The sequence below is a fragment of the Amia ocellicauda genome, chromosome 15, assembly GCF_036373705.1.
Source record: "Amia ocellicauda isolate fAmiCal2 chromosome 15, fAmiCal2.hap1, whole genome shotgun sequence".
NCBI classification, from domain to species: domain Eukaryota; kingdom Metazoa; phylum Chordata; class Actinopteri; order Amiiformes; family Amiidae; genus Amia; species Amia ocellicauda.
The window spans coordinates 3,831,818-3,854,324 of record NC_089864.1 but is presented as its reverse complement, the minus strand read 5'-3'; the positions used below and the strand labels follow the sequence as shown (position 1 = coordinate 3,854,324).

The 22,507-nt window shown below is 41.3% G+C and overlaps 1 protein-coding gene across 6 annotated transcripts; it reads right to left on the bottom strand.

The window, feature by feature from the left end:
- Nucleotides 1-1,455: 1,455 nt before the first annotated feature.
- Nucleotides 1,456-21,947, bottom strand: LOC136711079 (roundabout homolog 3). Of its 6 annotated transcripts, none has more exons than XM_066687058.1 (11): nt 21,807-21,947; nt 13,021-13,311; nt 10,652-10,936; nt 9,498-9,794; nt 8,918-8,965; nt 8,564-8,617; nt 6,888-6,941; nt 6,226-6,315; nt 5,426-5,470; nt 5,202-5,233; nt 1,456-3,704 (listed from the first exon to the last, which is right to left on the bottom strand). In XM_066687058.1, the coding sequence occupies exons 1-11, from the start codon at nt 21,877-21,879 to the stop codon at nt 3,564-3,566; spliced, it is 1,410 nt and encodes a 469-aa protein (XP_066543155.1). In that variant the 5' UTR covers nt 21,880-21,947; the 3' UTR covers nt 1,456-3,563. The 6 variants fall into 6 exon arrangements, with proteins under 6 accessions (XP_066543155.1, XP_066543149.1, XP_066543153.1 ...); XM_066687052.1 differs by having other exon boundaries at nt 8,918-8,955; nt 9,494-9,794; nt 21,807-21,923; XM_066687053.1 differs by having other exon boundaries at nt 3,611-5,069; nt 21,807-21,923.
- Between the last annotated feature and the right edge of the window lie 560 nt (nt 21,948-22,507).

Sequence of the window (22,507 nt, the reverse complement as noted above, 5' to 3'; positions counted from 1 at the left end):
TATTTATCTCTTGAATATACAACAAAAAGGATACATGTATTGGCTATAACTTTACCGTTGTATTCTAAAATTTGACATCCAGGATTATATATTTAAACGTGACTTGAAAAGTGGTCAGTGTGCTTTGGATTATGTGGGACAACAGTTTAATCATAAAATCTTTCTCAAAAATCCATTCATGCATCCACTTACCCATAAGGTTTTAATTAGTTGTTTCCATCTACGTGACAAACATAATGTGGCCCAATAGACTGATAGCTGATCTACAGAAGCGACTCCTCTGCTGACAGATGTTCAGGACGTACTCATTTCAGATACAGCTTCTGTCCTCACACGCAACTGGTGTTTATGCCGTAACACCTGAAACACCGTCCTCTATTATATTTGGACGTCCTTCATTATAATATAATAAAGCTTATATTTGCTTTACTTCTCAGTGACTTTTCCACTTCATTAGAGAAAGGTTCTTCATCCTCCATGCTGTGCTTTTAGAAAATCCAACATTACATCATATCATCAAAGGTGCAGCCTTTTCTGAAATACTACCTTATCATATCCAATTGAGTCAGGTCATACCTAAAATCATACAAATTAATAATTAACACATACGGTAATGATCACAATTGGTAGAAATGCTATTATCTAAGTTATATCCACATTATATAGTCACATCCTAAATATGAGCTAGACAGTAAAGCCTGGCCTGCGCTGCCCGCTCACTGCACTGCGGGACTCAGAGCCCAGAGATCCGCCCCAGCGGGCACCATGTCTCAGGCCATGCTAGTGGAGGTCAAGCCAACCTGGACAAAACATGACCTGCGTTGAGAAACACCGTGATGAGACTTGCTGTCCCTCCGTGTGTAAAAGGCTCCGGTCCTGCTGGACAGCATGTGTTGAGTGACGTGTTACAATAATAAGCGAATTTCACATTAAAAACAAACTCCTCACCGATTTCCAGCTGTTTCTCTTCCGCTTCCTGCTCCAGACTGCCTTCTCATGAGTGATGTCATTTCCGTAGTGAGAATTGTTGTGTGTGTTGTGGAATTTATTTTTTGTGTTCTCAAATTATTTTTTGTGTTCTCAAATTATTTTTCTTGTGTTTTGCACTTCAGGGCCACCGTAGAAATGTCACAGTGCATGTGAAGCCGTCTTGACACAGAGGCCACTTGGTGATCAATACATAATGCAACAGCATTATGGCCACTGGGTGGGGTGCGCTGAAGAGCAACTGTCACACATTGGTGAACATCAAAGAGCTGCATATATAACTTTTTGGTGTTTTTTTGTTTTGTTTGCAATTGCTTTGACACATTTCACAAATTGCTAAAACTTTTAACACAAACACCCCACCTACCCACGCCTGCATCAAAACCCTGTGAAAGTGAAACATCTAAATGAATGAGTGAATAAATGAATACATAATGCAACAGCAAGTAATACCAGCAAAACATCAAGTAGTTCAAAATACTTAGTTTAATAATTTAATCAAAATAACACAAAAGATTCCTCCACAAATATTCCTGTCAAACACAAAATAATGGGGACATAAAAATAAACATCCTTGAGGTCCACTGTGTTGAACCAGTAGGGAGGTCTGATGGACTGGATAGTAGTACAATGCGTGATCATCTTAAACCACAGTTCTTTCAGATAGCAGCTCAAGGCTCTCAGATCCACCATCTTTCTTGGGCACCAGGAAGCATTGCAATAAAACCCCTCTCACACCCAACAGCTCTGGAGACGGGCTCTTTCCATGTGGCTTGGAAATCCTGCACACTGGCTGCTGAGGGCATTGTCGCCTCCCCTCGGGGGGGGGGGGGAAACTCATTTTCTTACAAATATTTCCCAACATAAAACCAATGTCACACAGAACAAAATTGCAATGTTCCATTTTTAATTCAGCAATATGAGAGAATTGGTCAGGGGTCTGAATACTTTTGCAAGGCACTGCATACATAGTACTATAATTGTAATAGATCAAAAATAGGACCTCAGGACCAAACTGCCACATGAGGGGCACAGGAGGGAATCAGGAAGCAACAGAGCACATCAGCTGTCCTGTTCAAAACATTGTAAAAGGATGTGGGCATTTCTTTAAATACTGTTTTCAAGGGGATGTGGGGTTGGGTTTGTGTTAAAACATTGTTCACAGGCTTTCATTCAGACATCTGAGGCCGCTGTGTGTTTCAACACTTCACAATTAGCCATGAAACAACAGGAGCTCCAGTCAGTCTGCACTGTGCTGTACATATTTTGATGTCTTTATACAATCACAAGGTGTTACATATGAGAGATATGAGAGAATATCTACAGTCCTGTCAAAAACTACTGTTCACAGCAGTTCATTTATCCAGTTAAACTACGAACCACTTGAGAGAATACAATACACCTGAAAAGTAAATTAAAACATGTAATATATATATATATATATATATATATATATATATATATATATATATATATATATATATAAGAAAGAACATGAGAACATGAAAACATAATGTTTACAAACGAGAGGAGGCCATTCGACCCATCGTGCTCATTTGATGTCCATAAATAACTAAGTGATACAAGGATCCTATCCAGTCTATTTTTAAATGTTCCCAAATTTTCAGCTTCAACCACATCGCTGGGGAGTTTGTTCAGATTGTGACGCCTCTCTGTGTGAAGAAGTGTCTCCTGTTTTCTGTCTTGAATGCCTTGAAGCCCAATTTCCATTTGTGTCCCGGGTGCGTGTGTCCCTGCTGATCTGGAAATGCTCCTCTGGTTTGATGTGGTTAATGCCTTTCATGATTTTGAAGAATTGAATCAAGTCCCCAAAATCATGTAGTTTCTACTATTAAATGCATAATAAAATTGAAATGAAGTCAATAGTTAACCCAGCAATAAAAATGAATACAGCACAGTATATAGGAATACACTCAGCACAGAGTTAATTAACTGGTCCATCTATATCATGTATCTTCTGCTGTTGAAGGGGTCTCAGTGTTACAGGGTTGGACTTCTTATTCTGTGCCATTACTTAACATGAAAACCAAATACAAACTTTGACCTATGCATAAAATACATTTACCAGATATAATCTGTACCCTATTGTAATTTTGTATTCTACTATTTATTAGTAGAAACGTGATAGAGTACAAGCTTGTACGTGTAATTCAGGGGGCAGCTCAAAGGTCTGGTTTGGTCTGATTCTTACTCTGGTTAAGGTACAAGCTGACATGTATTGTGCCATGCGTGGGCAGAAACTGTTGTGTGTTCTGGTGCTCGCTGAAACATATTTAAAGCTACATTGACATATTCTAAAATCAGCTGCATTACATTTCAGGAATGTATTTCAGTATATATGTTTCTAAGCCATTTTTCTTTTTGAAATACAATGCATCTATCACATCCATTCTCAGGTGACATTCCTTCCTCTATCTTTAGTGTCAGGGTAACCAGACACTGAAATTAACAGACATATCTTCTTAACGGAAGGATTTCATTGGCCAGGAACGGGCCCACAGTTCAGTGTGTCGTACCCAGTGCCAGTGGGCACAGGGCTGGGTGTCCGGTGCGTCTCAGGCTGTGTTTTTGAGGGCCACAGTGGAGTACACCACACTGGAGTCTCTGGGCTCCTCTCGGGGTCGGTCTGTCTTCCGGTTCTGGTGACCCAGGGAGGCATAATGGATCTCATCCTCCTTCTCCTCCTCCTCATTCGCCTGGGACAGGTGCACAACAGATGAGGATTGCTTTCTCTCTCAACGGCTGTTCATTCAGAAGCTTCCCAACTGCACCCGTTATACATACATACACATATACACCGATCAGTCATAACATTATGAGCACTGACAGGTGAAGTGAATAACACTGATAATCTCGTTATCATGGCACCTGTCAGTGGGTGGGATATATTAGGCAGCAAGTGAACATTTTGTCCTCAAAGTTGATGTGTTAGAAGCAGGAAAAATGGGCAAGCGTAAGGATCTGAGTGACTTTGACAAGGGCCAAATTGTGATGGCTAGACGTCAGAACATCTCCAAAACTGCAGCTCTTGTGGGATGTTCCTGGTCTGCAGTGGTCAGTACCTATCAAAAGTGGTACAAGGAAGAAAAAGCGGTGAACCGGCAACAGGGTCATGGGCGGCCAAGGCTCATTGATGCACGTGAGGAGCGAAGGCTGGCCCGTGTGGTCCGATCCAACAGACGAGCTACTGCAGCTCAAATTGCTGAAAAAGTGAATGCTGGTTCTGATAGAAAGGTGTCAGAACACACAGTTTGTTGCGTATGGGGCTGCGTAGCCGCAGACCAGTCAGGTGCCTATACTGACCCCTGTCCACTGCCGAAAGTGCCTACAATGGGCACGTGAGCATCAGAACTGGACCACGGAGCAATGGAAGAAGGTGGCCTGGTCTGATGAATCACAAGTTCAAGGTGTTGACTTGGCCTCCAAATTCCCCAGATCTCAATCCAATCGAGCATCTGTGGGATGTGCTGGACAAACAAGTCCCATCCATGGAGGCCCCACCTCGCAACTTACAGGACTTAAAGGATCTGCTGCTAACGTCTTGGTGCCAGATACCACAGCACACCTTCAGAGGTCTAGTGGAGTGCATGCCTCGACGGGTCAGGGCTGTTTTGGCAGCAAAAGGGGGACCTACACAATATTAGGCAGGTGGTCATAATGGCTGATCGGTGTATATTCAAGACCTGTTTCTGGAGTCCCCCCATCTCCTCTGCTTGGCTGGTGCCAGCCCACCTCTCATGTCATTCATTAACATCCCCAATTGTTTAACAGCCTAAAGGAGTTAAAGGCCCAATTTAATCTATGATCTGATGCAAACCCTACAGGCCACTAAATTCTATTGTGTGGCTGTGAAGATTGTGTGTGTTTATGCAGATTGAAATGTGCCCGCCTGTGCAATATATGAACAGATTTATTGTGAGATATGCACATAAAGATGTCTGAAAGGAAGCTATGGTCAATTTAGTCAATTAGAGGGCTAGAGGGATCAATGTATTCTGGTCCACTAAGGAGCTCTCCAGCTGTGTAAGAACATAACAATCGAACAGATGTGTCTTGAACCTCTGAAAGACAGAAAAGGATGGAAAGTTAGGAAAATAAATAAAGAAGGAAGGAGAGTGTAAATGAACTGGAGACACAGAGGAAAAAAGAAAGAAAGAGAGAAAGTAAGAAAAAGAAAGAAGGGCTCTCTGTACCTGTCCTGGGGTGTCCTGTCCTGCAGCAGGACCTGTGAGACAGTGAGACAAAGACACAGGGGGTGACAGTGAGACATTGAGATGGTGGGGGATTTATTCAGGTCCACTGCTCTGAATTTGGGAGGTCCCATGTGACTGGACCTGTTTATTATCCAGCTGATATTGAGCCCAAATGCAATATGCCCAGATTAGGCTCAGATGGAGAGTAACAGAGAGGAATTGACCTGCAGTGGACTCAGTCTTCAACGATGTGCCTTCCTGCTTGGACCCTAATCCCAGAACACAAGAGCTTGCATTAGAAACACCATACAGGACACTTTGATTATTCATACAGACAGTGCGGACAACAAATCTGCTTTATCATTTGCCTACTCAACTAGTGTTGCAGCACATCTAAGCATGAAATGAAAGTACAGAGATTAACACTTGAGTTTATTATTGTTAATGTCAATGTTAATATTATGATTAATGTTAGAGGTAATGCTATTCACTGTAGTGTGTTGATGGATTTCTTTTCATGGCGATGTTGCTACCCTGGTAATGTTGTGTATATTGTATGTTGTGAAGATTGTTTGCTAGTGTTTGTGAGACCATGCAAGTCTCCATACATGCACATAAACACAACACTGATCATGGAATCATTACAGTGAGGAGAAGAAAGTCATTTGAAACACCCTGGTGTTATTATTGACAAACAATCCATTGCCATTTCCAGCTGTATTTTAGATTTGAGCAATAGAGACAGATCTGACACAGACATTGAACATCTGGTTTGCATTTCGCAGGACAGCTGTGCTTTGAAATCAAATTTAAAGAACTCATTAAAGATAGTACAGCAAACTAATTAGTATGTACAGCTGTTGAACAGTCTGATGGGTCTGGTGGTCTCACACATTGATGCTTTAGGACTTTCAACAGCCTCTGAGGTGTGAGTGTCTCTGGTCCAGATGCATGTGCTGCAGTACTGCAGCCCCCGGGCCGGGAGGCAGGGCGTGGGGGTCCATGTGGACAAACTAAAGCCTACCTGGGTCTCCGTCTCTCTTTCTCTTCCACACAAACAGAACGGCCCCAATCAGGAGGAGCAGCACACACATGATCACAACACCAAGGATCGCTGTAATGATTATAAGTATAATGATTATAATGCATACATACAAGAGCAGGTCATAAAGAGAAAGAAGGGCATAATGGAGACATTGTTAGAGATCACTAATGGAAAGATGTTGGTGCCGCTATCATTATGAGGACTCTCCATAGACATAATGACTTTTATACTGTACAAACTATAGATTGTATCCCCTAACCCTAACCCTAAACCTGACCCCCATAAAAAACTTTCTGCATTTTTACATTTTCAAAAAAACATCATTTAGTATGATTTTTAAGCGTTTTGAATTATGGGGACATTGGCAATGTCCTCATAAACTACCGTTTTTGCATAATAACCTTGTAATTACCAGTTTGTAACCTAAAAAACCCATAAACCAGTGCTCATAAACCACATAAAGCACCCCCCCCCCCCCCCCCCCCACACACACACACACACACTAGACTTGTTCTGCTTGTCATGCCAATAGAACACTTAAGGTTGAAAAATATAACACACACAGGCACACACCGTAACATGGGAGAAATTAAAGGCATCTATAGTGCCCAATGCTTTTCTAAACGGGTCACTTGAGTTACCTGTGTACGTCTTGACGTTCATGTTATTCTGTGGTTCTGCTGTCTCATTGACCCCTGTGCACAGAAGCTGATATGTTAATAGTACTTCCTTTAAAGTGTTTCAGTTGTACTGTAGCTTTGGCAAGACTTATTCTGCTTGTCATGCCAATAAAACATTAAAGGCTGAAAAAAACTAAAAATAAAAAAACTTGAGTCACACCTTTATTTATTATTTATTATTTATTATTATTTATATAAGCAGGGTCGTGGAGTAACGGAATACAAGTAGCATTATGTAATCAGATTATAGAATTTTGATACTTGTATTCAGGTTACAGTTATTCCTATCAGACGAGTATTCTGATTATCGATACTTTTTAAAAAGAGTAAGAGATTACTGATTACTTCTAGATCATTTACATGAAAGTGTACAAGTGTAAGGAAATTGCACGAATCTGAAGGGACCCACGGGTTGTATTTGAGCAACATTGTTTCTATGTAGGCGTGTCTAGCCAAAGAGCGGCTGATTCGGCGCCATTGTACAACAGGCAGCAGAATGGAAGGCAACTGTTCACTTTCAAAAAAAGAAAATGGAACAAAGTGCAAAATGTATCCACACCGGACAATGTACGGTTTCTAAAGGACTCAACAAATCTAAAAATACAAACATCTGGAGGTAAGATTTTATTTTAAATGTGTGCAGCCTTAATAGAATTAGACTTGACATGCGAGTAGAAAATACGCATTTTAATAAAAATGATAATAAATATGATTCAATAATTACATATTTATATGAAAGCATAATAAGCAAAACGGCAACACAGGCATAGTATAACCAAAAGCGTTATCAATAGATTGTATTTGCAGTAATACGTTATCCTATCCAATAAGTAAATTACAAATAGTTCCTGTGGATCCTAGCTGGTTCTGTGATCGTAAAAATAAAATACTTAATATAATACCAATATAACAACATACAACGTGTTAATAGTCTAAAACAAAATAAATCACATAAACTGAATAAATCGTCCTAACCAGTGCCGTGCTTTTAACGTTGCATTCAGGGGATCCTCACATGTCAAACCTTTAAACTTTTACAAACCGATAGATATCACTTAAAAGAAGCCAAGACATCAATAATGTGTTAATTGCAGAAACAATATGCATAACATTCATTGATACTTAAAAAATACCGACTTAATTGCATTGATTTCAATGTGTGTTTTCGGTGCCGGGTGATCTGAAACTTGTGAAACTGCGTTTTTCATGGATAGAAAAATGTAATGCATTTAAATCCCCTTTGTTATAGCAAGTTGCTTGATCCGTGTACAATATGCAAGAAAATTAAACATGCAAATCTCAATTATCATTTTAATTGTTTGTAATGTGGATAAAAAGAAACAATTTCAATACGTCATCTATATTAGATTGTGTAGTACATTTTGTTTCACTTCTTGAATTCAGCTGCTTTTGTTTTTTTAATAAAGGGAAAAAGTATTCCAAAAGTAATCTAAAAGTATTCTGATTAGGTTACTGACTTGGATTAGGTTACAGATTATTTTCAAAACAAGGTCATCGGTATTCTGTAACGGAATACTTTTTAAAAGTGGCTCCGGACAATAAATTAAATCTCAATGGGGTACAGGTTTGTTGTCATCTTTGAATCCAAAGTCTGGCCAAGCTCTGATTTGACTCACCCTTCATGTCAGCAGTGCTCCCTATGCTGCTCGTTCCTGGGCTTGTCGGTGTCCCTATAAATCAGAAGCAGAGAGGGAGGCAATAAAAGCATTTCCAATATCAATCATAAGGTAAACTTGTCCAAGAGAGAAGGAGCTTTAATAGATGAAAGTGCACAATGTAATTCCTATTTGCCCTGGTGTTTTGTTATGGATCATTTGTTCTCACAAGATATTCTGTCTCTCTCCCTCATTAAATGTTTCTTTCTCTCACTTCTCTACTTCCCCCACCTCTCTCTCTCTCTCTCTCTCTCTCTCTCTCTCTCTCTTTCCAAAGAAGCACTTATTTAACCTCCGACAGAATGTTCTCAGTACCTGCTAAAGTTGTCTTCTGTGTGCTGCTGTGTCCAGGACTCCCTAAGACTAGAAACACAGAGGAATTAGATGAAGACTGTGTTTGTTTTAAGGGGTTCTTACACTCACACTCACAGTCTCACACATGCACACACGTTCTCACACACACATGCTCACACACACACACGCTCTCATATACGGTTACAACAGAACAAAATGGTATTACCAGGAAGAAAGGTTGTAAAATAGAGGGGGCAAAGGTAAAAAGCTAAGAAGGGAGGGGGGGGGAAGGAAATTAAAGGAAAGAAGAGAAGAGAGGAAGGGAAACTAAGAGAGATGGGGTTGGGGGTAGGGGAAGGGAGGGGGTTAATTTCTAAGAGAGCAGTTCCATCATCAGAGATCAGGTTCCCCTAAGAGAACAAGCAAGGAGTTGAGTTATATTAGAAATAAGTACAACAGTTGATAAATCCTCCTAGTGACAATGCAGACTGAACTGTTCAAATTCAATTAATTGGGTTCAGAAGTCAGCTCTGACTTGTTTAATTTCAATGCCAAAAAGAGAAACAGGATGTGGAGAGAAATTAAATATTACAGGACTCACCCTTTATCACCAGTAAATGGGCAGCATGTTCACTGTTACACAGGTACTGCCCAGAGTCTGCGGGCTGGACAGCTCTGATCACCAGGGTGAGGTCAGTAGGAGGGAACAATAGGCTGAACCTGTGATCTTGACCAGGTTTCTTTTCAGTTCCCTTCTCGTCTCTGGTCAGGATTGTCTCAGAGTTGGAGCCACTGTTACTAAATGTCCACTGGACTCTCTCACTGGGTATAGGAGGCTGAGAGATATTACAGGGCAGCAGTACTGTTCTCCCCTCCGACACAGTGTAGTGAGCTGGACCTGTGAAGGAGAAGTCAATAGATGAACAAGCCAGTGATCAGATACGTATGTTCCTAGTCACAATACGTCACACTGTGATTTATATACAAGGAAAATATACATCACAGTAATAGTCAATCACAAATATATAGTACCGTGCATAGTTCAATATAATATAGACTAATATATATGTGTGCAACACAGGAGTTGACAGTTCACACCCCTTCAGTGTAAGAGTGCTTACCCTGACTGACTAACACATTCACAGACTGACTGGTTTATCCTCATCTCTGTTTCCGCTCATTAACACACACTGAGTTAGTGGTTGATGTCCTTGTTACGTGCGTGTGCTCTGTGTCTGTTCTCCTCCTAACCCTATTGTACGCAGGTGTCCCGCTGTGATTGGCTCTCGTCCCCGTCACTCAACTCTGCTGTCCCATGCTGTTCCTGTCCAATCAGATGCCTCCAACTACTGCTTAAATACCCCGTCATTCCGCCATTACGGGAGACTTGTGTAAATATCCACTGTTTCTTCTCTGTTTTGTTTCCGTTGACATTGTATTGTGTATTGTGCTCTGTTCAGGGGAGAAGGGGTAGATAGGTGAGATACCCATGGGTTTACACGGTTACACATAGGGATGTATGTTGTCTAGCACATTAGGTATTTAGGTAGGGGCGGTGATTACCCCTCTGTTACTAGTTGTTAGGTTTAGATAGTTTAGTCAGTGTAGCTAGTTAGGGTCATCCTACAAATCCAAGTCAGGTAGTGGTTTACTCTTTTAGACTAGCTTAGATAGGTTTTGTTTTGTTTCAGTGTTAGCCGACACCACCCAGGGTGTTTTCCTCTGTATATTTGTGACAGTCATCCACACTCTTACCTGTCAGCACCTCCAGATCTGCCACAGGCTGACCATCACAGTAGAACTTCCCAGTGTCCACTGGCTGGACTTTATTAATGGATAGAGAGCCATCAGTAAACTGCTGGTAATTCAGTGGGGTTGCAAGTTTATTTCCATAATATTTTGATGTCAACTTTGTCACCTTTATGATATCTTTGCTGCCTCCAGCAACCATGTGTGTCCACAGCACTGTGCTGCCCTCTGCTGGAGGAGGGACACGGCAGTTCAGGAGGAGACGGTTCCCCTCAGGCACTGAGACTCTCTCTGGGGAAACAGGGTCTCAGGGTCACAGAGAGGCTGATACAGACTAATGAGACACACTGGACATCACAAACAAAACCCTATATAGGACAACCATATACACTCACCTAAAGGATTATTAGGAACACCATACTAATACTGTGTTTGACCCCCTTTCGCCTTCAGAACTGCCTTAATTCTACGTGGCATTGATTCAACAAGGTGCTGAAAGCATTCTTTAGAAATGTTGGCCCATATTGATAGGATAGCATCTTGCAGTTGATGGAGATTCGTGGGATGCACATCCAGGGCACGAAGCTCCCGTTCCACCACATCCCAAAGATGCTCTATTGGGTTGAGATCTGGTGACTGTGGGGGCCAGTTTAGTACAGTGAACTCATTGTCATGTTCAAGAAACCAATTTGAAATGATTCGACCTTTGTGACATGGTGCATTATCCTGCTGGAAGTAGCCATCAGAGGATGGGTACATGGTGGTCATAAAGGGATGGACATGGTCAGAAACAATGCTCAGGTAGGCCGTGGCATTTAAACGATGCCCAATTGGCACTAAGGGGCCTAAAGTGTGCCAAGAAAACATCCCCCACACCATTACACCACCACCACCAGCCTGCACAGTGGTAACAAGGCATGATGGATCCATGTTCTCATTCTGTTTACGCCAAATTCTGACTCTACCATCTGAATGTCTCAACAGAAATCGAGACTCATCAGACCAGGCAACATTTTTCCAGTCTTCAACTGTCCAATTTTGGTGAGCTTGTGCAAATTGTAGCCTCTTTTTCCTATTTGTAGTGGAGATGAGTGGTACCCGGTGGGGTCTTCTGCTGTTGTAGCCCATCCGCCTCAAGGTTGTACGTGTTGTGGCTTCACAAATGCTTTGCTGCATACCTCGGTTGTAACGAGTGGTTATTTCAGTCAAAGTTGCTCTTCTATCAGCTTGAATCAGTGGGCCCATTCTCCTCTGACCTCTAGCATCAACAAGGCATTTTCGCCCACAGGACTGCCGCATACTGGATGTTTTTCCCTTTTCACACCATTCTTTGTAAACCCTAGAAATGGTTGTGCGTGAAAATCCCAGTAACTGAGCAGATTGTGCACCAACAACCATGCCACACTCAAAATTGCTTAAATCACCTTTCTTTGCCATTCAGACATTCAGTTTGGAGTTCAGGAGATTGTCTTGACCAGGACCACACCCCTAAATGCATTGAAGCAACTGCCATGTGATTGGTTGGTTAGATAATTGCATTAATGAGAAACTGAACAGGTGTTCCTAATAATCCTTTAGGTGAGTGTATATTGAATGTAAGGTAACAAGTATGAAGCTTATAATATACAGAGACAGATACAATTCCTGATATGCATAGTTCTGTTTCTTCCCCAGTCATACACACTACTAAGTCATGCTTTGATTAAGATAATTCAGTCATTGTAGGTGCAGATCTAAGAAAATGAACACTGGAAACAGGCTCTACAGTGAACTAATGCAGTCGCCAATGAAAAATACCAATACCAAAATATCAATTTTCTTGTATATTTAAAACAAAGTACTGTTTAGAGATTTAGGGAACATTGTTAGAAACTGACAGAATCATGAGTAATACAGCTACTGCATTCAAGCCTGTAATTTCAAACAATGTTACTCTGTGTTTATCAATGACTCCTTTTCTGAATTTGCTGAACTCTGATTGAGACCCTGATAAATTTGCAGTTTTCCAGGTGATTGAACCGAGTTAACTGAGTTGAGTTAAGACAGGGCTGTGTGTCCAACTGCCACTCTACTGGTTTCTGTGGTAACTAAGCATATTTTAAGGAGCCATATTTATTGGATCCCATGAATGTGTAAAATTGTTAAGGATGAAGACAACTGCACACAGTGTTACAGATGAATGATGGTAAAGGTTAGCCATCTTGGTGAATCAGGAATTCTGGATCCAAAGTTTTGGTGTTGAAACCTTGTGTCCCCCCACATAACCCTTCCATTGGAGAAGCATCAGTGTAGAATTGGAGGGTCAGCTTCACAAAGCCACACAGACAACAATGCCTGATCACACACACTGAGAGAGATCATGTTTAACTGCTCACCTCTCACCACCTCCAGATCTGCCACATGCTTCTGGTTACAGCTGTACTGTCTAGCGTCTCCAGGCTGAACAGCAGTGATCAGAAGGGAGGCGTCACTGAGCAGTGAGAATCTGTTCTGTGGATCAGTAACACCTTTAACTACAGCTCCATTCTCATCTCTGGTCACTACAGTGAAATCAGCACCACCCTTAGTGACTGTCCACTGCACTCTCTCATTGTGTGAAGGAAGTCTTGAGGTCTCACAGTGCAGATATACCCATCCTCCTACTGCTGCAGTGTATTTCACTGGCCCTGTGGAGACACAGTATGGAGATTAATATCATTACTGCACTGACACAGATTTAAAATACAACACAAAACTGTTTAAAAATCAGCTTTGCCTCATAGTAACAGTTCAGGTAAATATTCATACCTTGAAGGACTGTGTGAGTAAATGAGTGATGGAATTAATCAGTGAATGAGTGCGTGATGGAGTTGAGTGATTGATAGAGTCAATGGAAGAATGAATCACTGAGTGAGGATGTAATGGAGTGATAGAGTGAGTGAGTGAGTGTGGTGGAGTGAATGGATATCAGTAGTCTAGATGGCAGCTCATGTAACTATTTTGACAGCCGAAAGTCCCGCCCTCCCTACGTACCACAGACCGGAAGGCCCACCTCACCTTCTGGTTACCCCCACCTTTGAACCGGAACTTCTCTCTCCTTCCCAGCACCCTCTGAGTTACCATTTGACACTCCCTGTCAGCCATCTTGGCTGATATCGGCCATTTGTAAGGTCATAGGTCATCTGGTAAGATGGTAGCCATTTTGTTAGGGTGACATCCATCATGGTGAGTGTCCAAGGGCACCTCACCCTGCTGGTGTTGGAGGTGTAAGGTTATATTGTTTTATGATACTGTTTTAGTAAATTAAACAATAAGAAAAGTTTTAAATACATATATACTTCTAAGGTTATATTGTTTTTTGATAGTGATTTAGTAAATTAAAGAATAAGAAAAGTTTTAAATACATATATTAGGTTATATTGTTTTATGATACTGTTTTAGTAAATTATAAAATAAGAAAAATTAAAGTTTTATATATATAAGGTTGTATTGTTTTATGATACTGTTTTATGAAATAGAAAGAATAAGGAAACAAAAGTTTTATATTTAATTTGAGGTTATAATGTTTTATGATTCGTAAATTTGTAAATTAAAAAATGAGAAAAATCATATTTATGGTTATATAGAGAATGAGAAAATAAAAGTTTTAAATACATATATATTATTTTAGGTTATATTGTTTTATGATACTGTTTTAGTAAATAAAAAGAGACTAAGAAAATATTTTTTTTATTTTATTTTAGGTTATAATGTTTAAATTAGTAAATTAAAAAATAAGAAAAATAAAAGTTTTATATATATATATATATATATATATATATATATATATATATATATATATATATATATATATATATATATTAGGTTATATTGTATAAATTTGAGAAAAATAAAAGTTGTAAATACACATATACACTCACCTAAAGGATTATTAGGAACACCATACTAATACTGTGTTTGACCCCCTTTCACCTTCAGAACTGCCTTAATTCTACGTGGCATTGATTCAACAAGGTGCTGAAAGCATTCTTTAGAAATGTTGGCCCATATTGATAGGATAGCATCTTGCAGTTGATGGAGATTTGTGGGATGCACATCCAGGGCACGAAGCTCCCGTTCCACCACATCCCAAAGATACTCTATTGGGTTGAGATCTGGTGACTGTGGGGGCCAGTTTAGTACAGTGAACTCATTGTCATGTTCAAGAAACCAATTTGAAATGATTCGACCTTTGTGACATGGTACATTATCCTGCTGGAAGTAGCCATCAGAGGATGGGTACATGGTGGTCATAAAGGGATGGACATGGTCAGAAACAATGCTCAGGTAGGCCGTGGCATTTAAATGATGCCCAATTGGCACTAAGGGGCCTAAAGTGTGCCAAGAAAACATCCCCCACACCATTACACCACCACCACCAGCCTGCACAGTGGTAACAAGGCATGATGGATCCAAGTTCTCATTCTGTTTACGCCAAATTCTGACTCTACCATCTGAATGTCTCAACAGAAATCGAGACTCATCAGACCAGGCAACATTTTTCCAGTCTTCAACTGTCCAATTTTGGTGAGCTTGTGCAAATTGTAGCCTCTTTTTCCTATTTGTAGTGGAGATGAGTGGTACCCGGTGGGGTCTTCTGCTGTTGTAGCCCATCCGCCTCAAGGTTGTACGTGTTGTGGCTTCACAAATGCTTTGCTGCATACCTCGGTTGTAACGAGTGGTTATTTCAGTCAAAGTTGCTCTTCTATCAGCTTGAATCAGTGGGCCCATTCTCCTCTGACCTCTAGCATCAACAAGGCATTTTCGCCCACAGGACTGCCGCATACTGGATGTTTTTCCCTTTTCACACCATTCTTTGTAAACCCTAGAAATGGTTGTGCGTGAAAATCCCAGTAACTGAGCAGATTGTGAAATACTCAGACCGGCCCGTCTGGCACCAACAACCATGCCACACTCAAAATTGCTTAAATCACCTTTCTTTGCCATTCAGACATTCAGTTTGGAGTTCAGGAGATTGTCTTGACCAGGACCACACCCCTAAATGCATTGAAGCAACTGCCATGTGATTGGTTGATTAGATAATTGCATTAATGAGAAATTGAACAGGTGATCTTAATAATCCTTTAGGTGGGTGTATATATATGTGTATGTGTAATGAAATTAAATGCAATATATTCTTAAATATGATACATGTTAAGGCTACGTTTGAGCATTCACTAATGTAACGTAAGTACAGGGCTGGTCAAAATGTACAGATATAATTCTATACATTTCACTGTTGTTCTCTAAGAAAAGTGGTGTATTTGTCTTTAGTGTCTGTTGATAAATATAAACCAAAGAGATGTAGGCATGTGTGTTTATCTGTGTTTGCTTAAATATGTATGTAATGGCATGCAATATATGTAAGTCTATACATTTCGTAATTGATTTTTTCTTACCTTTTTATTTTGCCAACACAGTATCATCCTAAGCCTAATCATAAAACATATAAACTAAAAACACATGGATGTATGTCCATGTGGGTTCAAATCCCACTCTGGGTAAATATTCTCTTTTCTTTTTTAATTTACTAAAACAGTATCTTAAAACAATATAACCTTAAATACAGTGGGGGAAAAAAGTATTTGATCCCCTGCTGATTTTGTACGTTTGCCCACTGACAAAGAAATGATCAGTCTATAATTTTAACGGTAGGTGTATTTTAACAGTGAGAGACAGAATAACAACAAAAAAATCCAGAAAAACGCATTTCAAAAAAGTTATAAATTGATTTGCATGTTAATGAGGGAAATAAGTATTTGACCCCTTCGACTTAGTACTTGGTGGCAAAACCCTTGTTGGCAATCACAGAGGTCAGACGTTTCTTGTAGTTGGCCACCAGGTTTGCACACATCTCAGGAGGGATTTTGTCCCACTCCTCTTTGCAGATCCTCTCCAAGTCATTAAGGTTTCGAGGCTGACGTTTGGCAACTCGAACCTTCAGCTCCCTCCACAGATTTTCTATGGGATTAAGGTCTGGAGACTGGCTAGGCCACTCCAGGACCTTAATGTGCTTCTTCTTGAGCCACTCCTTTGTTGCCTTGGCTGTGTGTTTTGGGTCATTGTCATGCTGGAATACCCATCCACGACCCATTTTCAATGCCCTGGCTGAGGGAAGGAGGTTCTCACCCAAGATTTGACAGTACATGGCCCCGTCCATCGTCCCTTTGATGCAGTGCAGTTGTCCTGTCCCCTTAGCAGAAAAACACCCCCAAAGCATAATGTTTCCACCTCCGTGTTTGACAGTGGGGATGGTGTTCTTGGGGTCATTCCTCCTCCTCCAAACACGGCGAGTTGAGTTGATGCCAATGAGCTTGATTTTGGTCTCATCTGAGACCACTTTCACCCAGTTCTCTGAATCATTCAGATGTTCATTGGCAAACTTCAGACGGGCCTGTACATGTGCTTTCTTGAGCAGGGGGACCTTGCGGGCGCTGCAGGATTTCAGTCCTTCACGGCGTAGTGTGTGACCAATTGTTTTCTTGGTGACTATGGTCCCAGCTGCCTCGAGATCATTAACAAGATCCTCCCGTGTAGTTCTGGGCTGATTCCTCACCATTCTCATGATCGTTGAAACTCCATGAGGTGAGATCTTGCATGGAGCCCCAGACCGAGGGAGATTGACAGTTATTTTGTGTTTCTTCCATTTGCGAATAATCGCACCAACTGTTGTCACCTTCTCACCAAGCTGCTTGGCGATGGTCTTTTAGCCCATTCCAGCCTTGTGTAGGTCCCTGACATCCTTGGACAGCTCTTTGGTCTTGGTCATGGTGGAGAGTTTGGAATCTGATTGATTGATTGCTTCTGTGGACAGGTGTCTTTATACAGGTAACGGGCTGAGATTAGGAGCACTCTCTTAGAGGGAGTGCTCCTAATCTCAGCTCATTACCTGTATAAAAGACACCTGTGAGCCAGAAATCTTGCTGACTGATATGGGATCAAATACTTATTTCCCTCATTAACATGCAAATCAATTTATAATTTTTTTTGAAATGCATTCTCTCACTGTTAAAATACACCTACAATTAAAATTATAGACTGGTCATTTCTTTGTCAGTGGGCAAATGTACAAAATCAGCAGGGGATCAAATGCTAACAAAATGGCTACCATCTTACCAGATGACCTTTGACCTTACAAATGGCTGATATCAGCCAAGGTGGCTGACAGGGAGGGTCAAATGGTAACTCAGAGGGTGCTGGGAAGGAGAGATAAGTTCCGGTTCAAAGGTGAGGGTAACCGGAAGGTGAGGTGGGCCTTCCGGTCTGTGGCACGTAGGGAGGGCGGGACTTCCGGCTGTCAAAATAGTTACATGAGCTGCCATCTAGACTACTGGTATCACTATACACACTGTGACAAAGTGCATGCTCAGGTTGTGGATGTGCAACATTGTAGGAACTACAATTCTCGAAATGGCTGCTGCTAAAAATAAATCTATTTTTCACAAAAAGCATCTGCAGCCTTTGTTTCCAAGATGCCCTGTTAGGCCCCGTTGTATGCCTATACAAGATGCTCTCTGAGCATGGAAAAACATTGTGTTTGGTGACAAAAGAACAGGTGAAGATCTTGCTGTGAATGAACCCTGCATCATCTGACATTATTTCTGGTGCTCTGGTGCTCATTATTTGTTCTCCTCCCTCTCTTTTGCTCTCTTTTGTTCCCCTTTCCCACCAGCAACACCAAACCTGCCCTCTGACACCACAGACAGCACACGGCTCTCATAGCTCAGAACAGTGTCACCAACAAGCTCTGGTCTGTTAGCACAGCTCACTGCCCCTGGTGCTTAAACAAAACAACAGACAGAAGGTAAAAATAATAGAAAGATAAAGAATGAAAGAAAAGAAAAGAGAGAAAGAATGAAAGAAAGAAAAGAAATAGCAAACTCAGCAACAACAATGTAACACTAATGCAGAAACCACAATCCTCTCTCTTTTTCCTAGTTCCACTGACATTACGTTATGCAGGGTGGGATTGAAGATATCTAATAATGATCTATATCTAAGATATCTAATAATGAGGTGCATTAGATTTGTAACAGAATGCACTGTAAGTCAGTTTTGATGTGATGTTTAGCTTTGCACTGCACCCAATTTGCTCCAGCAGTAATGGAAGCACATCTCTGCCATCTCTGAGCCGTTTCCTGCCGAGCTCTCACAGCCCTGTGATCTTGTCCTGTTAATGCTAATTCCCTTTTACTCTGCACAAGAATCACATATTCAATTCTTCACACAGTGCAACTGCTGAGTATTTAGCTCATGTTTAGACAATCTCAAAATACATCTGAAAGCCCACTAAAACAACTACTACTACTACTACTAATACTACAATTATGGTTACTTCTTCAAACTACATCAACTACCACTGCTACTAATGATAATAATACATTAACCTTTGAAATACTTAAGAAGCGTACAATCAAGGGGAACTATGATCAAAACTACATAAAAAAATACATTGATCAATAAAGACAATCAAGGATATATTTAGTACACAGTGTTGTAACGACTTAGGACTTCTCTTCATTGCAACAAGTAATGGAGGGGACACAGTGTTCAAACAAACAGGAACTTTATTGAGCACAGTGCACTATCAGGCTGGAGCGACCCTCTTTCTCTACACTAACTCTGCACTTAACTCATTGGAACTGCTCAGAACTGACTCGCGTGGGAAGCGGGCACCCCTGTTTGTGCCCTCTGGCCCCGTGACTGGCTCCTCCAATCATGGCGCCTCCCATGTTCCCGCTCGAGGCAAACCCTTAACCCCGGAACTAACACTGCTGTAACAAAAGCACTTGCTCCACACAAGCACAACACGCAGCACGCACACTATAAACCACCCCACCCCTGAACACACAGATAATAGAGTACACACACAGCCCCCCCATCCCCCATTAACAGTCAATTTGCCGGATCGCTACAGCAGTGGTTCCCAACCTTTTTAATGCCACAGCACACTTTGCTAAGACCAAAAACCTTGCGGCACACCAACATGAAAAAAAAAAAGAATTTACTGGGTATTGTCTTACCTGAATTGTAACGGGTTGCTAAAACTATTATCATATGCACATGGAGTGTAAAAATATGTCAGTGGAAGTGTAATTAAAAGGGCAAATGTGTGAAGTGCAAAGAGTGGCCTTTAGTGGTATGTTAAAAAAGTAGACAGACATACCAAATAATTACTTGTAATTAATACAAATCATTTATTTAGTGCAGGCAGACCAAGACCAGACACTAAAAACTATTTGCAGTAAATGTAAATTAACAGCAAAATATGTTCATAGGCTGAGCTTGAGGTGGTGTGAGTGCATCCATGCGGAGATAGCAAACAAACAGGAAGAGATGAGAGAGGGGATGAGTGGGTCAGAAGGGGGAAAAGACAGGAAGATCTGGGCATCATCAGCGTAGAAGTGGTAGGAGAAACCATGGGAAGTGATGAGGGGGCCCAGGGAGCGAGTGTAGAGAGAACAGGACGGAGCCTTGGGGTATGCTTGTGAGGAGAGGCTGGGGGGTGGATAAGGAACCTCGCCTTGTTACTTGGTACGACCGGTCGCTGAGGTAGGAGGAGAACCAGGTGAGAGCAGTCCCAGAGATTCCAAGGTCAGTGAGGCAGGAGAGGAGAATGGAGTGATCGACGGTGTCAAATGCTGCGGAGAGGTCAAGGAGGATGAGGACTGAGGAGAGGGAGGCGCCCGAGCACAGCTGAGGGAGTCAGTGACTACCAGGAGAGCCGTCTCAGTGGAGTGAGTTATGCGGAAGCCAGATTGCACTCTTCCCCTCCTCTCTTTCCTAGCTGTTCTTTGCTGCCTCTCTGGTGGAGTTCCTGTTGACAGCTACTACTTGTGTTGTAGCACTTTGGTTCCCCTTTCCCACCAGGAATGCCTCCAACAGACCTGCCCTGTGACGCACCAGAGAGCTCTCAGAAACACCACTGAACCGGCCCTGTGACACAGCAGACGGCACCCAGCTCTCAGAGCTCAGAACAGGGTCATGAAAGGGCTCTGGTCTATAGCACAGCTCACTGCCCACAGTGCTTAAAGCAAAGTAACAGGCAGAAGTAAAAAAGAAATGAAAGAAATGAAAAGTCAAAGAAATTAAAGAAAAAGCAAACTCAGTAATAATGTAGCACTAATGCAAATCTTTTTGCATCTTTTTATTTTTTCTAGTTCCACTGACATTACTTGATCTAATGAGGTGCTTGACTCCAGCAGCAATAAAAGCACATCTCTGCCATCTCTGAACTGCTTCCTGTTGAGCTCTCACAGCCCTGTGACCTCAGCCTGTTAATATCAGTTCCCCTTTATGCTGCACGAGAATCACACATTCAATTCTTCACACAGTGCAATTGTTATGTATTGAGCTCATGTTTAGACATAAATCCCACAAGGACAAAAACAACATCAACTACAACGACTACTACCACTGCTAGTAATGATAATAATAAATAAACATTTGAAATACTTAAGAAGTGGCAACAATTATCAAAACTACATAACAAAATACATTACACATTTAAATTACTAAATTACAGTTGATTCCCTTAAGACAAACTCCCCAGTTTCAATATTAAATCTCTGCCACAACACACCGGGGTTCCCTGACTCAGGAGAGAGAATCGAACAGTGTGCTGCCTGACACTGACCCCCCCACCCTCACAGAGACCTGTATATCTGTACGCCCTACAGTGGTGCTGTAATGAGTTCACAGCCTTCATCTGCAGTGGTGGTGCTCAGTGATCTGCTCAACACAACTTCAGATCAGGCCTCCCTTTTCAGTGCATTTGTAAATCACTTTACACAAACAAACAAGACAGGTGAGTAAAGTTTGATCATTCAGGATCCTTCTCAACAGATTGTTCTTTTAACACCAATCATCAAGTATTCCATTATCTTGTAGTTTTTGTTAATCATAATTGTTATTTTGTGTCCAAAGTCACTCTGACCTGAGTTCATCCCTCCTTTCTCTGTGATTCAAACAATAACAGAAAGAAAACTGAAAATGCTTTCCCTGTGCTATCCCAGTCCTAAAGTTCACTGGCAACTTACAGATGTTTTGGCTTTATTCCTGTCCTTTTGCAAAATCACACCAAGATCCCCTCTACACTACAGCTGTCCGTGTCCCCTGATTGGTGGGGATCCCTGTCCCTTACCTGACTGTCCGTGTGTCCCCAGGGTGAGGAGAGAGAGCAGGAGCCACACTGCAGCTCTGCCGAGACCCTCCATGTCTGCGATGCGTCTGTGTGGACAGAGGGAGGCTGATGCTTCCTCTTCACCACACAGCACAGTTAGGCAGTTGAATTCATTAGCTTCCTGTATTATTTTACTGTGTGTGTGTGTGTGAGTGTGTGTGTCAGAGGGGCACAAAATATTAGATCTGGGATATAAATACAGATCTATAATTTCGACAAAATTAGCAAGAGCAAGACTACTGTTGATACCAGAGTTGCTGCTATGGTTGTACTTATCAATGTTTATGCTGTATTTGTAATTTATAGATGCTTAACACTGATGTTTTAGAGTAATAGGGAATTATAGGCAGATTGCTATTGATGTGTTGTTATGCCAGTCTACCTCTAATGCCGATTACATTATTAAAAATCTATAAACCATTCAGAAGTCTATTCTAGTGAGAGTTAGGCACACTACGCTTCAGTTCATTAGACACATTCCCTATTTCTATACATATAGCATTACTTAATCATTTATTATCATGTGCAGGTCCTTGATGTCACTTAACTACCATTTAATCCTTGTAGCTCTGTCATAGGAAGCTAATATGTGTAATTAAAGGACTTTCTCAGAAGCTCACTGCTGCACTTGGTACCATAAGGAGCAGAATTCTCATTATTTC